The following is a 15,936-nucleotide window of genomic DNA, read 5'->3' on the forward strand; positions in this document are numbered from 1 at the left end:
TTATTTCCTATGACTTGGAGTTCTTTTTGCTTCATATAAGTAAAAAATGGAGCCAAATTGGCATTGAGAATGGGTCGATATTCGGCCCCGTGAGACAGGTGGAAAAGGCCCTGCTTGTCTAATCCCTTATCAAAACAATAATCATGTTATCAAAATTCACCTGTGAAAAACAACGCTTTCCTCCAGCTATAGTAGTCGCAACTTGACCGCGATGGTTGACCTTAGGCTGATTATTCATATCGATTATTTTATTGTAGAAATATGGGGTGCTTAGGGTAGCCGTCAGTTTCAAATTTATGAATGCAAACAGCTAAAGCGTTTTACGTACACTCCTTTTCAATAATAGGTTGTATCTAGTGGCGGTCTTTTCTCAACAAGCTCATCCTTTTTTCATTTTTTTCTATCTTAATAGCTGCAATGCATATTATTTTGGTATTTTCCTGGTAAGATCAACTCTTTTAGATGTGATTTACACCCCAACCACCGATTTTTGAACTGCTTCAGATTGACTTTGATCGATTCTTACAGAATGGATAGCCACTTCCTGTAAATATTTGGTACAGAATGTAAACATCCGGTTTGAATTTGGACATGTTTTATCCACAGTACTGCATCTTTTTACTCACAGCTGGGTTATTTATCAGGTATAAAGTGTCTGAATATGAGAATGATCACATTATTGGTTCAAATGAAGACTGTTTGGTTCGTCAGAATGTAAGTACTTCTCTTAGTACACACTTGCTTTCGAGTTTGAGATCATGTATGTCAAAGCAGAAAGGACCTGTCTGTCGAGAAAAATTGGTACTTCTTTACCTATGCAGCCTGTTGCTAGCAGAATCTTACGCTCCAGAACCCAACCCAGGACCTCGTCCACCCAAGTTTCCGTGCGGGGTGTGTTCAAAGGCTGTTCGTTGGAGCACACCAGGGGTTTGCTGTGACACTTGTGACGTTTGGTATCACCAAGACTGTATGGGCATGTCAGATGCCGTGTATCGAGGTATAACGAAGAACATCAGTTGGGAGTGCATTCAATGTGGAATTCCGAACTTCTCCACGGGTATTTTTGATTCTACCATATTCGAGACATCGAACACATTCAGCTTCCTCGACAAATCCCAACCAGACTCTGAGATCAGCTTCACCAATCCTATAGCCACATCATCTCCAAACAAGGTATATAAGCCCACAAGGAAGGACTTGCCAATTCGTATTGTCATCCTTAACTGCCAATCGATTAAATCTGCAGGGAAACCAGCCCAACTCAAGAACATCATTCAATCTACACAGGCTGATGTTGTCATTGGAAACGAATCATGGCTTACCCCTGAAGTATCCTCAGCAGAAGTTTTCCCCCCTGAATTCAAGGTCTACCGAAAAGATCGCACCAGCAGTAAGGGAGGTGGAGTATTCCTGCTCATCTCAAATCTGTTCCACAGTGAGGAACCAGAGGAACTGAAAGACGATAAGGATTGTGAGGTAGTGTGGGCTAAAGTCAAGGTTAAGGGAGCTAAAGATCTCTACATAGGATCCTACTATAAGCCCCCTCGTAAGACTGAACCTGAAGAACTGGACCACTTACGGAGGTATATTTCCCGTATCCCTACAGGAAATGATGCTCATCTCTGGCTGGGAGGTGACTTTAACCTAGGGGATATAGATTGGGAGCACGAGACTGTCCGACCATCATCTACCCAGGGGACACAATGCCAACAACTCATCGGCCTAGCAAAAGATAACTTCTTGGAACAGATGGTGACAGAGCCTACCCGCATCACTGAAACAACATCTTCAACTCTAGATCTATTCTTCACCAATAACTCGACTCTTGTCAACCAGACTCATGTCATCCCAGGAATTTCAGACCATGATGCCATTTTCATTGAATCTAGTCTGCGGCCATTTACCAAGTCATCCATAAAGCGGATAGTCTACATGTATGGCAAAGCAGACTATGACTCCTTCAAGAAAGACCTCAAAGACATGCATTAAAACTTACTCCACCAGTTTACTACATATGATATAGACACATCTTGGCTCACTTTCAAACAGACTCTCCATCAGCTGACTAACAAGTATATCCCAAGTATATCTTCAAGAAGGGCGACCGTTTTAAAGCAAGCAACTACCGGCCCGTATCTCTTACCAGTATCTGCTGTAAAATGCAAGAACACATTCTTACAAGTAACATGATGAATCATCTAGACGAACACCAGATTCTGACAGACTGCCAGCATGGTTTCCGCGCCAGACGCAGTTGCGAGACTCAGCTCCTCACACTGGCAGACGAACTTGCTGTATCCCTCGACAAGAACATTACCATGGACCTCGTCATACTGGACTTCTCGAAAGCCTTCGACCGTGTGCCTCACCAGCGCCTACTTGCCAAGCTCTGCCATTATGGCATCAGAGGGAAAACCTTTGATTGGATAAGGTCATTCCTTTCCAATAGAAGCCAAAGAGTCACTGTTGATGGTGTCACATCAGATGATGCTCCAGTCGTTAGCGGCGTGCCCCAAGGTACCGTCCTAGGGCCTCTGCTCTTTCTTCTTTTTATTAACGACTTACCAGATTGCGTTGCATCCAGATGTAGACTATTTGCAGACGATTGTATTGTCTACAGGCCAGTCAAGCATCTAAAGGATTGTGAACTCCTCCAAGACGACCTCAACAAACTTTCAGTCTGGGAACAGAAGTGGGGCATGGATTTTCATCCGGATAAGTGTAACGTCCTGCGGGTCACAAGATCAAAGAAGAGAATACCTTATTCCTACATGTTAAAGGGATCTACCCTGCAAGAAACATCCTCCTCCAAATACCTTGGTGTCGACGTCGCTTCCAACCTATCTTGGAACACACATATAGACCGTATAGTGAAGAAGGGCAACAGTATGCTAGGGTTCCTCCAACGTAATCTTCGAGTGCGTAATAAGGACACCAAGTCGCAAGCCTACTTCGCTTTAGTAAGATCCAACCTCGAGTACTGCGCTTCGGTCTGGAATCCCTACACCAAACATAACATTAACAAACTGGAGATGGTTCAACGCAGAGCGGCCCGCTACACCTGCAACAGATACAGGAACACTAGCAGCGTTACGGATATGCTCGACGACCTCCACTGGGAAACGTTAGAGTCCAGACGTGACAAGATCCAGTTAACCATGATGTATCGTATCCGGAACAATCTGGTAGACATCAATGCCACCGACTACCTTAAACCTGCATCTACACGTACGAGAGCCCAACACTCATCCAAATTTCGGCAACTTTCAGCCAGGACAGACACATACAAGTATAGCTTCTTCCCTCGTACCATCTGCACCTGGAACACACTACCGGCAACAACAGCTGAGGCTCCTGACTTGGTACACTTCAAGCAGGAGCTTGCCAAGATGACATTCTAAGCAGCTATCCTTCTCAGACTGTTTTAAGAACCGATGATGGTTGGAGCAGTACCGGTTGGGTGAATTCCCATTAGGCGCTACGCTTGCCGGGTTGGTCTGACGCTAAGGAACCGACGCAGTCTGAGAACTACCCCTCATGCATTCTCTCTTTGATCTAACTATTTCTATCTTTCCTATTATACATATCTTTTATCTTCATGCTTTTTTTACTTTTCCTGCCACTAGCCGAAACGTAATGGTCAACCTGATGACAGAGTTTCGTATGCTGTAGATGTAGATGTAGATGTATTATAATACAAAGGTCAACCATCGGGGTCAAGTTGCGTCCACTATATGTGTCAAACATGTTTAATACACAACAGTCGGTGACACTTTGATTTACTGTGTAAACATGTTTGGCACTCCTCGGTAATTATCAACCAAGTCATAATACTGATTTTTTTCTTTTTTTTTTTTTTTTTGAAAAGCGGGAGAATTATAGTTTTGGTTGGGAGACGGGAGGCAAGGTGAAAAAAATCGGGATTTTGACCCTCCCGCGCGGGAGATCACATGTATGCATTACAATAAGCATATTTTAAGTCGAAAAGGGGCCATAATTCAGTCAAAATGCTTGATAGAGTTGCCTCCTCCTTTTTGCAGACTTGGGTCATGATGGTAAACAATTATGCAAAATATGAAAGCAATATCTCAATGGACTTTGAAAATATTTGGGGTGGTACACAAACTTTAACATTACAATAAGCATATTCTAAGTTGAAAAGGGTCCATAATTCAGTCAAAATGCTTGATAATGTTGCCTCCTCCTTTTTACAGACTTGGGTCATGAAGGTAAACAAGTATGCAAAATATCAAAGCAATATCTCAATGGACTTTGAAAATATTTGGGGTGGTACACAAACTTTAACATTTGTGTGACGCTCACGCCGACACCGGGGCGAGTAGGATAGCTCCCCTATTCTTCGAATAGTCGAGCTAAAAATGGCACAAAAACTTTTTTTCTGCCATCTGCTGTGTTCAGGAAGAAAATGCTGTGTGGTCTTTCATTGTCATGAGGCTCACACTTGAAGTAATGTTTTAAACAACAAGAGCTGTCCGTAAGACAGCCAAGCTCGACTATTCGAAATATTGTCACAGAAGCAGGGAATTATTACCCAAAATGTTAAATATCAAAAGAGTTTTAAGTTCGAAACAGGACATAATTTGACCAAAATGCATATCAGAGTTATGGGACTTGATGCTATCAACTAGTTTAATAACCCTGAAGAAAACATGTTAAGTTTCAATTCCATATCTGCATTAGTTTTGGAGATAGTAACTTGCATGTAAAACTTTAACCAGAATTTTCTAAGTCCAAAAGGGGGCATAATTTGCTCAAAATACATGTTAAGAGTTATGGAACTTGACCCAGTGAGGTTGATAACTGACCTAGAAAAAGAATAAATAAGTTTCAAAGCTATATGCCTTTTGGTAATAGCTGTATGTACTTGCAAGCAAAACTTTAACCAGGATTTTCGCAGTCCAAAAGGGGGCATAATTTGCCCAAAATACATGTCAGAGTTATGGGACTTGATTCTATCAACTAGTTTTATAACCCCAAAGACACATGTGAAGTTTCAATTTAATATCTGCATTAGTTTTGGAGATAGTAACTTGCATGTAAAACTTTAACCAGGATTTTCTAAGTCCAAAAGGGGGCATAATTTGCTCAAAATACATGTCAGAGTTATGGGACTTGGCCCAGTGAGGTAGGTAATTGATCTAGAAAAAAGAAAAAACTAGAACTGTCACAGGAGTGACTCATACCTCCACCATACGGTCTTGTCACAGAAGAATGGCAACCATAAGAAATCTTAAAAATACTTTGGAGTACTTCATCCTGGGCTTCCACATATAAGTAATACTAGTATAATACTAGTATAGTAATACTAGTAAATATATTAAATCTCTAATATTAGAGATACACTAAAAGTGAATACAAAAAAGTGTCTTACCGACCCATGTTATCACAGAAAAATGTTTTTACTTTTTACATAGGACTTATAATAAAAAAGTAAGAAAAATACCTAAAATATTGAAAATCTAAAAATAGGATTTCTAAAAATAGACTTATTTCTGGAATTTATGGGGAAGAAACTCAGTACAAAAGTTAAAAAAAAGGTTACTTCCCTTTGGCTCTAAGCCAATCAGAATGAGATATAGTGAAAATACATCAAATTTAACCTTAAATTCTAGGTAAAAGGGGACACAATTCAAGAAAAATTAGTGTCAGAGTTATGCACCTTGTGTCACATGATGTGGTTGATGAGGTGGAACATCTATTTTAAGTCTGAATCAAATCCATTCAGTAGTAACTGAGATATATTGAAAATACATCAAAATTAACCTTAAATTCTAAGTAAAAAGGGGCATAATTCATGAAAAATTGGTGTCAGAGTTATGCACCTTGTGTCACATGATGTGGGTGCAGGCACGTGTCCAGGTGGGGGGCCAGGGGGCCCGGGCCCCCCCAGCTAGCTGGCATGTTACGATTTTTATTACTATGGGCCCCTCAATTAACAAATTTATACACCAGCGCAATTGGCTTGATTTGACAGCAATACACAGGCTAAGAGCCATAAAACCGTGTCTGGTAGCGGAAATTAGCCCCAGGCATGTTACAGGTAAAAGTTTATCTGTACATGCTTCGTTGATCACTTGCTTTTTAAACGTGGTACTTGATTGGGTAGTGGAGAAACGTTTATGTTTTTTACTCTTTGGAAGTGAAAATGATCATAACATTGTTGGTTTTGTTAAGTAAATCTTAAAATGAATCTGAAAATTGAAACATTATGTTGGTTTGTATTTTGTTTTTACATTAAGACATATTCCCCAAATTTATTAAATTGATAGATATTTATCCTTTCTTTTAATTTTACACAAAGAACTATAAAATACATTATTTTATAGCTCTTTGTTTTACAACAGTTATGAATTTGAAACTACTGTATCAATTTTACTGGGTCCAATAACCTTACTTAAAACCCTCATAGTTTTAAAAGTAGTTTCTCAGTAAATCTTACAAAACGCATCTAAAACTCGCTACTTATTAGGGGTTTTATACATAAAAATATGTGCTGTAATATTATAGTTTGTACAGTTAAGAGTTCATTGTCATTTGAAATCTATGATGTTAATAGTAATTGTCATAATAGATCTACTTTGTTTTGTTGGAAATCTAAAAACATTTGGCCATTTTGCAAATAAATAAATCATCTTAAAACTTCAACGATTTTTTTTTTCATTACATTTGCTTAGAACACAAGAAATGCAGAAAAAGTTCAAAAATATTTTTGTGTTTTTATTTATTCTATTATTAATATAATATTAATAATAGAATAAATAAAAACACAAAAATATTTTTGATGAGGTGGAACATCTATTTTAAGTTTGAATCAAATCCATTTTGTAATAATTGAGATATAGTGAAAATACATCAAAATCAACCTTAAATTTAAAGTAAAAGGGGACATAATTCATAAAAAAATGTATGTCAGAGTTAAGCACCTTATGTCACATCATCTGGGTGATGAGGTGAAACAACTATTTTAAGTTTTAATCAAATCCATTTAGTAATAACTGAGATATAGTGAAAATACAACAAAATTAACCTTAAATTCTAAGTAAAAGGGGACATAATTCATGAAAACTTGGTGTCAGAGTTATGCACCTTGTGTCACATGATGTGGGCACATGATGTGGGTGATGAGGTGGAACATCTATTTTAAGTTTGAATCAAATCCATTTTGTAATAATTGAGATATAGTGAAAATACATCAAAATCAACCTTAAATTTAAAGTAAAAGGGGACATAATTCATAAAAAAATGTATGTCAGAGTTAAGCACCTTATGTCACATCATCTGGGTGATGAGGTGAAACAACTATTTTAAGTTTTAATCAAATCCATTTAGTAATAACTGAGATATAGTGAAAATACAACAAAATTAACCTTAAATTCTAAGTAAAAGGGGACATAATTCATGAAAATTTGGTGTCAGAGTTATGCACCTTGTGTCACATGATGTGGGCACATGATGTGGGTGATGAGGTGGAACATCAATTTTAAGTTTGAATCAAATCCATTTAGTAATAACTGAGATATAGTGAAAATACAACAAAATTAACCTTAAATTCTAAGTTAAAGGGGACATAATTCATGAAAACTTGGTGTCAAGAGTTATGCACCTTGAGTCACATGATGTGGGTGATAAGGTGGAACATGTATTTTAAGTTTGAATCAAATCCATTTGGTAATAACTGAGATAATAGATTTCGGGATGCGATGGGATGGGACGCGACAAAACTGACTGCTATATACCCCCCTCAAACATGTTTGGTGGGGGTATAATAAGTTTCAAATCAATATGCCTTTTAGTAATAGCTGTATGTACTTGCACGCAAAACTTTAACCAGAATTTTCTAAGTCCAAAAGGGGGCATAATTTGGCCAAAATACATGTCAGAGTTATGGGACTTGACCCAGTGAGGTAGGTAATTGATCTAGAAAAAGAAAAAATAAGTTTCAAATCTATATGCCTTTTAGTAATAGCTGTATGTACTTGCACGCAAAACTTTAACCAAAATTTTCTAAGTACAAATGGGGGCATAATTTGGCCAAAATGAAGGTCAGAGTTATGGGACTTGGTGCTATCAACTAGTTTTATAACCCCGAAGACACATGTGAAGTTTCAATTCAATATCTGCATTAGTTTTGGAGATAGTAACTTGCATGTAAAACTTTAACCAGAATTTTCTAAGTCCAAAAGGGGGCATAATTTGCTCAAAATACATGTTAGAGTTATGGAACTTGACCCAGTGAGGTTGGTAATTGACCTAGAAAAAGAATAAATAAGTTTCAAAGCTATATGCCTTTAAATGATAGCTGTATGTACTTGCATGCAAAAACTTAACCAAGGTGTGATGCCGACGCCGACGCCAGGGTGAGTAGAATAGCTAGATTATTCTTTGAATAGTCGAGCTAAAAATGGCTTGCTTTGTACTGAAAACAAACCGTAAAATAAAGTCCCAGCCATGATAGCATATTAACACAGTGTCAGGTCATTTAGGGTCAATTTATTTACATTTATTTGTCTATTCACTTTTATAAAAACTAGGAGAGTAGGTTATGGTACAGATTATTCAAGAAAACTACTGAAATCTGTTACAAAATTATAAAGGTGGTCCAAATCTCTTTGTTGTTGCTTCAAAAACAAGAAAGTAGGTCAGTAGGTCAGTATTAAGAATATTAAAGACGAGTATTGAAATCTATATCTAAAGTTATAAATGTGGTCCAAATTTCTATGCTGTACCTTCAAAAACAAAAGTAGGTCAGTAGGTCAAGATGAAGACTATTCAAGATGAGAACTTTAAAACTGTAATAAAAATTATACTTGAAACAAGAAAGTAGGCTAGTAGGTCACAATTAAGACCATTCAAGATGAGTATTGAAATCTGTATCAAACATTACACATGTCATTCAAATTTCTAATTTCTTTGCTGTAGCTTCAAAAACAAGAAAGTAGGTCAGCAAGTCAGGTTTAAGAATATTAAGATGAGTATTGAAATCTGTATCAAAAGTTATAAATAACTTAACGTGGTCCAAATTTCTATGCTGTACCTTTAAAAACAAGAAAGTAGGTCAGTAGGTCAAGATTAAGATTATTCAAGATAAGTATTGAAATCTGTATTTAACATTATGGTGAAACAACTAATGATTTTGAATTATCTCCCTTTAATTGTGAACAAATGCTAAATACAGCCGATTCTCACCTATTCCGGTTAAGGAAACTACTTTTAACGAGTAACAGAGTACTTGATCGAAAAAAAAAATCGTCAAGTACTCAAGTACCAAAATCAGTACTCGTTGCCATCCCTAGAAACAATACAGGCTAGAGTTATGGTTCTTGGTCTACTTACTCATCTAATGATGATAAACAAGACTTAGTGTGCAAAGTTTCAAAGCTTTAGCTCTTATAGTTTTGGGGGAAAAGTGAACCGAAACAAAAATTTTAACCATGAAACTCAAATTTTCTAAGTACAAAAAGGGCAATAATTCTGACAAAATACATATCAGAGCTATGGTTCTTGGCTAACATAGTCCACTAATAATGATAAACAAGTGTGTAGAGTTTCAAAGCTGTAGCTCTTATAGTATTTGAGAAAAGTTGGACCTCGATTTTTTTCAAAAATCAGCCGAGCTAAAAAACAAATAACCCCTTAAAATTTAAAATGACCCCCATAAAGAAACATGAAGGGGTCATGGTGACCCTCTTTCTGAGGGAAAACCCTTAGTATTTCAAGTTGAAAGTTAGTATCTTCAGGGAACAAAACACTATTGCTATAAGTTCAGAAGAGAACAAAACAATATTTCTCAAAGTTCAGACATAACGTTAAGCCATATTGTGTAACCTTAAATGTTTCCAAAATGCTGTATAATCATTCAAATTGCTTATTTTGAAACTGTATGTCTAAGAAATCTTTTATTATCTATCTTCACACTTTAAAGCAATATCAATGATGATTAATATAACATCTGACTGCAGAATCCCAAATACAAGTTGGCCACGATGGCCCAATATCGCTCACCTGACACAAATGGGCACACGTTGCTTTTTATCCCAAATAGTGGTTTTAACATATGACATACGAGCATTTAAGAGGACTATCCAAACAAAGAGCTGTGTTCAATAAACGCTTGATGCCCCCAGTGGCATCCTTGTCGATACAAAGCAACCTAAATCCAAAACGAGGTCAAGTTCAAGGTCAAGGTCAAACTGAGGTCAGGTGATATCTGAAGATGATGAACGGTCACAGGTTACATCTGCATTAGTATCAAGACATTATAGTTAGGGGTATTGATGCTAGACAAAACGGTCCCATTTGGTTAACTTCGTACGGATGGACGAACAAACGAACGGACAGGACAATCACTATATGCCTCCCACATCAGTAGATGCTGGGGGCATAAAAACATTCCGCCAAGTTTCATCAATTCAACCCCACTCCCACAATGGTTTCTGGGGACATGTTGTTTGAAGAAAATAGCTGATGGACAGACAACTGATTGCTTGACAAAAGAAGGTTAAACAGTTTCAAAATTACCACGATGTGGGATCTGGAAATGTCCGTAGAAACCATTCCCCAAATACAGGTGGATGTTTCGGTAACAGTTTGTTCTTGTAGATGTTTAATTTCACTCTGAAATAAATATACAACTGTTGAACATTTTAGAAGTTTGCTGTAAACATGTTTCACATTCAGTAGCTGACTTATTCTCTTTGAACCTGTACAGTCGCCATCCTTGCCTTGCATAATCTGTACCTCTATTAAGAACCTGTAAAGCGGGCATCAAAGCCTCGAGCTCTGAACCATTGTTTCAGTGGTACTGTATTGTAAGAAGCAGTTACCTTTTTGGAGCCTTTATACCGGGCATCATTACCTTGAGTTCTGAACCACTGTTTCAGTGGTAAGGTATTGTAAGAAGCAATTACCCTTTTGGAGCCTGTATGCCGGGCATCATTGCCTTGAGTTCTGAACCACTGTTTCAGTGGTACTGTATTGTAAGAGGCAATTACCCTTTTGGAGCCTGTATGCCGGGCATCATTGCCTTGAGTTCTGAACCACTGTTACAGTGGTAAGGTATTGTAAGAGGCAATTACCCTTTTGGAGCCTGTATGCCGGGCATCATTGCCTTGAGTTCTGAACCACTGTTTCAGTGGTACTGTATTGTAAGAGGCAATTACCCTTTTGGAGCCTGTATACTGGGCATCATTGCCTTGAGTTCTGAACCACTTTTTCAGTGGTACTGTATTGTAAGAGGCAATTACCCTTTTGGAGCCTGTATGCTGGGCATCATTGCCTGTATGCTGGGCATCATTGCCTCGAGTTCTGAACAACTTTTTCAGCAGTACTGTATTGTAAGAGGCAATTACCCTTTTGGAGCCTGTATGCTGGGCATCATTGCCTTGAGTTCTGAACCACTTTTTCAGTGATAAGGTATTGTAAGAGGCAATTACCTTTTTGGAGCCTGTATACTGGGCATCATTGCCTTGAGTTCTGAACCATTTTTTCAGTGATAAGGTATTGTAAGAAGCAACTTACCCTTTTGGAGCCTGTATACTGGGCATCATTGCCTTGAGTTCTGAACCACTGTTACAGTGGTAAGGTATTGTAAGAGGCAACTAGAAAATGCTTTTGTAAAAAAGCGCATGTCTCCCCCAATGCAAAGTCCTATAGGCAAGAAGTCAATAGGGGTCAGGAGCAAAAGTCAAAGAGACACTGATGGTTTGCTGCAGTAGGGATCATCTACTTGGCATGTCCAATCATCCCACTAAATTTCAACACTCTTGGCCTAGTAGTTCTCAAGTCACTGTTCAGGCTTCTGTGACCTTGACCTTTGATTAAGTGACCTCAAAATAAAAGGGGTCATCTACTCTGCAAGTCCAATCATCCTATTAAGTTTCAACATTGTAGGTCAAGTGGTTCTCAAGTTATTTCTAAAAAATGATTTTATATGAACAGGCCACTGTGGCCTTGACCTTTAACAGACTGACCCCAAAATCAATAGGGGTCATCTACTCTGCATGTTCAATCATCCTATGAAATTTCAACATTCTGGGTCAAGTGGTTCTCAAGTTATTGATCGGAACTGGTTATCAATGTTCAGGCCCCTGTGACCTTGACCTTTAACCAAGTGACCCCAAAAACAATAGGGGTCATTTACTCTGCATGAACAATTATCATATGAAGTTTCAACATTCTGGGTTGAGAGGTTCTCAAGTTATTGATTGGAAATGGTTTTGCATGTTCAGGCCCCTGTGGCCTTGACCTTTAACAGAGTGACCCTAAAATCATTAGGGGTCATCTACTCTGTATGACCAATTATCCTATGAAATTTCATCATTCTGGGTCAAGTGGTTCTCAAGTTACTGACCAGAAATGGTTTTCAATGTTCAGGCCCCTGTGACCTTGACCTTTCACAGAGTGACCCCAAAATCGTTAGGGGTCATCTACTCTGCATGACTAATCATCCTATTAAGTTTCAACATTCTGGGTCAAGTGGTTCTCAAGTTACTGACCGGAAAAGGTTTTCAATGTTCAGGCCTCTGTGACCTTGACCTTTAATGGAGTGACCCCAAAATCGATAGGGGTCATCTACTTTGCATGTACAATCATCCTATGAAGTTTCAACATTCTGGGTCAAGTGGTTCTCTAGTTATTGATCGGAAATGGTTTTCCATGTTCAGGCCCCTGTGACCTTGACCTTTGATAGAGTGACCCCAAAATCAATAGGGGTCATCTACTCTTCAAGACCAATCATCCTATGAAGTTTCAACATTCTGGGTCAAGTGGTTCTCAAGTTACTGACCGGAAATGGTTTTCAATGTTCAGGCCCCTGTGACCTTGACCTTAAATGGAATGACCCCAAAATCGATAGGGGTCATCTACTCTGCATGTACAATCATCCTATGAAGTTTCAACATTCTGGGTTAAGTGGTTCTCTAGTTATTGATCGGAAATGGTTTTCCATGTTCAGGCCCCTGTGACCTTGAACTTTGACGGAGTGACCCCAAGATCAATAGGGGTCATCTACTCTTCATGACCAATCATCCTATGAAGTTTCAACATTCTGGGTCAAGTGGTTCTCAAGTTACTGACCGGAAATGGTTTTCAATGTTCGGGCCCCTGTGACCTTGACCTTTAATGGAGTGACCCCAAAATCAATAGGGGTCATCTACTTTGCATGTACAATCATCCTATGAAGTTTCAACACTCTGGATCAAGTGCTTCTCTAGTTATTGATCGGAAAAGGTTTTCCATGTTCAGGCCCCTGTGACCTTGACCTTTGACAGAGTGACCCCAAAATCAAAAGGGGTCATCTACTCTTCATGACCAATCATCCTATGAAGTTTCAACATTCTGGGTCAAGTGGTTCTCAAGTTACTGACCGGAAATGGTTTTCAATGTTCGGGCCCCTGTGACCTTGACCTTTAATGGAGTGACCCCAAAATCGATAGGGGTCATCTACTTTGCATCTACAATCATCCTACGAAGTTTCAACATTCTGGGTCAAGTGGTTCTCTAACTATTGATCGGAAATGGTTTTCAATGTTCGGGCCCTGTGACCTTGACCTTTGACGGAGTGACCCCAAAAACAATAGGGGTCGTCTACTCCAGCAGCCCTATAACCCTATGAAGTTTGAAGGTTCTAGGTCAAATGGTTCTCCAGTTATTGCTCGGAAATGAAGTGTGACGTACGGACGGACGGACAGGGCAAAAACAATATGTCTCCTGGGGGAGACATAATTACCCTTTTGGAGCCTGTATGCTGGGCATCATTGCCTTGAGCTTTGAACCACTGTTACAGTTGTAAGATATTGTAAGAGGCAACTTACCCTTTTGGAGCCTGTATTGTAGGAGGAAACTTACTCTCTTGGAGCCTGTACTGTGGGCTTCATTATCTTGATTTCTGAACCACTGTTACAGTGGTAAGGTATTGTAAGAAGCGACTTACCCTTTTGGAGCCTGTATTGTAGGAGGAAACTTACTCTCTTGGAGCCTGTACTGTGGGCTTCATTATCTTGATTTTTGAACCACTGTTACAGTGGTAAGGTATTGTAAAAAGCAACTTACCCTTTTGGAGCCTGTATTGTAGGAGGAAACTTACTCTCTTGGACCCTGTACTGTGGGCTTCATTGTCTTGAGTTCTGAACCGCTGTTACAGTGGTAAGGTATTGTAAGAAGCAACTTACCCTTTTGGAGCCTGTAATGTAGGAGGAAACTTACTCTCTTGGAGCCTGTACTGTGGGCTTCATTATCTTGATTTCTGAACCACTGTTACAGTGGTAAGGTATTGTATGAAGAAACTTACTCTCTTGGAGGCTGTACAGTGGGCATCATTGCCTTGAGTTCTGAACCACTGCGACAGTGGTATGGTATGTAGGAGGAAACTTAACTCTCTTGGAGCCTGTACTGTAGGCATCATTACCTTGAGTTCTGTACCACTGTTACAGTGGTACGGTATTGTAGGAGGAAACTTACTCTCTTGGAGCCTGTACTGTGGGCATCATTGCCTTGAGTTCTGTACCACTGTTACAGTGGTACGGTATTGTAGGAGGAAACTTACTCTCTTGGAGGCTGTACAGTGGGCATCATTGCCTTGAGTTCTGAACCACATTTATAGTGGGAAGAAACTTACTCTCTTGGAGGCTGTACAGTGGGCATCACTGCCTTGAGTTCTGTACCACTGTTACAGCGGTAAGGTATTGTAGGAAGAAACTTGCTCTCTTGGAGTCTGTACAGTGGGCATCACTGCCTTGAGTTCTGTACCACTGTTACAGTGGTACAGTATTGTAGGAAGAAACTTACTCTCTTGGAGCTTGTACAGTGGGCATCATTGCCTTGAGTTCTGTACCACTGGTATAGAGTCCTTTCTCCTTGTAAAGTTTGATGAGAACATGCCTTAAACCACTAGTATTGTTGACCCACTCTATTAAGCCACACTCCTCATTCAGCGGTATAACAGTCTGAAAACAAAAACGGTGATTAAGCAAGCTACACATGCGCATTTGGATGTCATAAACAACTTGAGCCATTTTATAATTTACTTTAACTTTAAACATTTTGCAATGGTAAGCAAGAAAAAGAGGGTCATGATGACCCTGGATTGCTCACCTGAGTAATATGAGCTACATACTGATGCTAAACTAGAACTGTCACAGGAGTGACTCATACCCCCACCATACGGTCTTGTCACAGACGAATGGCAACCATAAGAAATCTTAAAAATACTTTGGAGTACTTCATCCTGGGCTTCCACATATAAGTAATACTAGTATAATACTAGAGCTATCACTAAAGGTGATGAATGTACCCCCCGCATGCACTGACACAGTACATTGCAATTTGATGCACACAAGATTGCATAATTATGTGGATTGTATGTATATAGACTGTATGTATACAGTATAGTAACAAAAAACAAAGTCCCATAACTATGCAGAATATTTATCTAAAAGAATGTAACATGCACCATGCACAACTAGGGTTGGTACTGATCACTTGTGTGAAGTTTCATTAAATTGTGTGTAAGGGTTTAGTAGATTAGGCACGCACAAGATTGCATATGCAGACTGTATGTACATAGTATGTTAACAAGAAACAAAGTCCCATAACTCTGCAATTTTTGTCGCTGAAAGAACCTAACATGCCCCATGCACAACTACTGTTGTTACCGATCACTTGTGTGAAGTTTCATTAAATTGTGTCAAGGGGATGAGGAGAGATGGTGCGCACAAGATTGTGTCTATGTATATAGTACAGTAACAAAAAAACAAAGTCCCATAACTCTGCAAGTTTTTTTTCTAAAAGAACCTAACATGCCCCAAGCACAACTACTGTTGGTACTGATCACTTGTGTGAAGTTTCATTAAATTGTGTCAAGGGGATGCGGAGAGATGGTGCACACAAGATTGTGTCTATGTATATAGTATAGTAACA

The 15,936-nt window shown here is 39.0% G+C and overlaps 1 protein-coding gene across 1 annotated transcript in view; it reads right to left on the bottom strand.

Annotated features, from left to right (window-relative positions):
• LOC123525344 (serine/threonine-protein kinase ATR-like) overlaps positions 1 to 15,936 on the bottom strand; it is a 138,499-nt gene that overhangs the window by 11,281 nt on the left and 111,282 nt on the right. Inside the window, exons 60-61 of the mRNA XM_045304311.2 lie at positions 14,806 to 14,963; positions 10,540 to 10,635 (exon numbers count right to left, since the gene is read on the bottom strand). Coding sequence (XP_045160246.2) covers positions 10,540 to 10,635; positions 14,806 to 14,963 — 254 coding nt within the window. The remainder of the gene's footprint in view (positions 1 to 10,539; positions 10,636 to 14,805; positions 14,964 to 15,936) is intronic.

This window comes from Mercenaria mercenaria, chromosome 3, assembly GCF_021730395.1.
Source record: "Mercenaria mercenaria strain notata chromosome 3, MADL_Memer_1, whole genome shotgun sequence".
In the NCBI taxonomy this organism is placed as follows: Eukaryota; Metazoa; Mollusca; class Bivalvia; order Venerida; family Veneridae; genus Mercenaria; species Mercenaria mercenaria.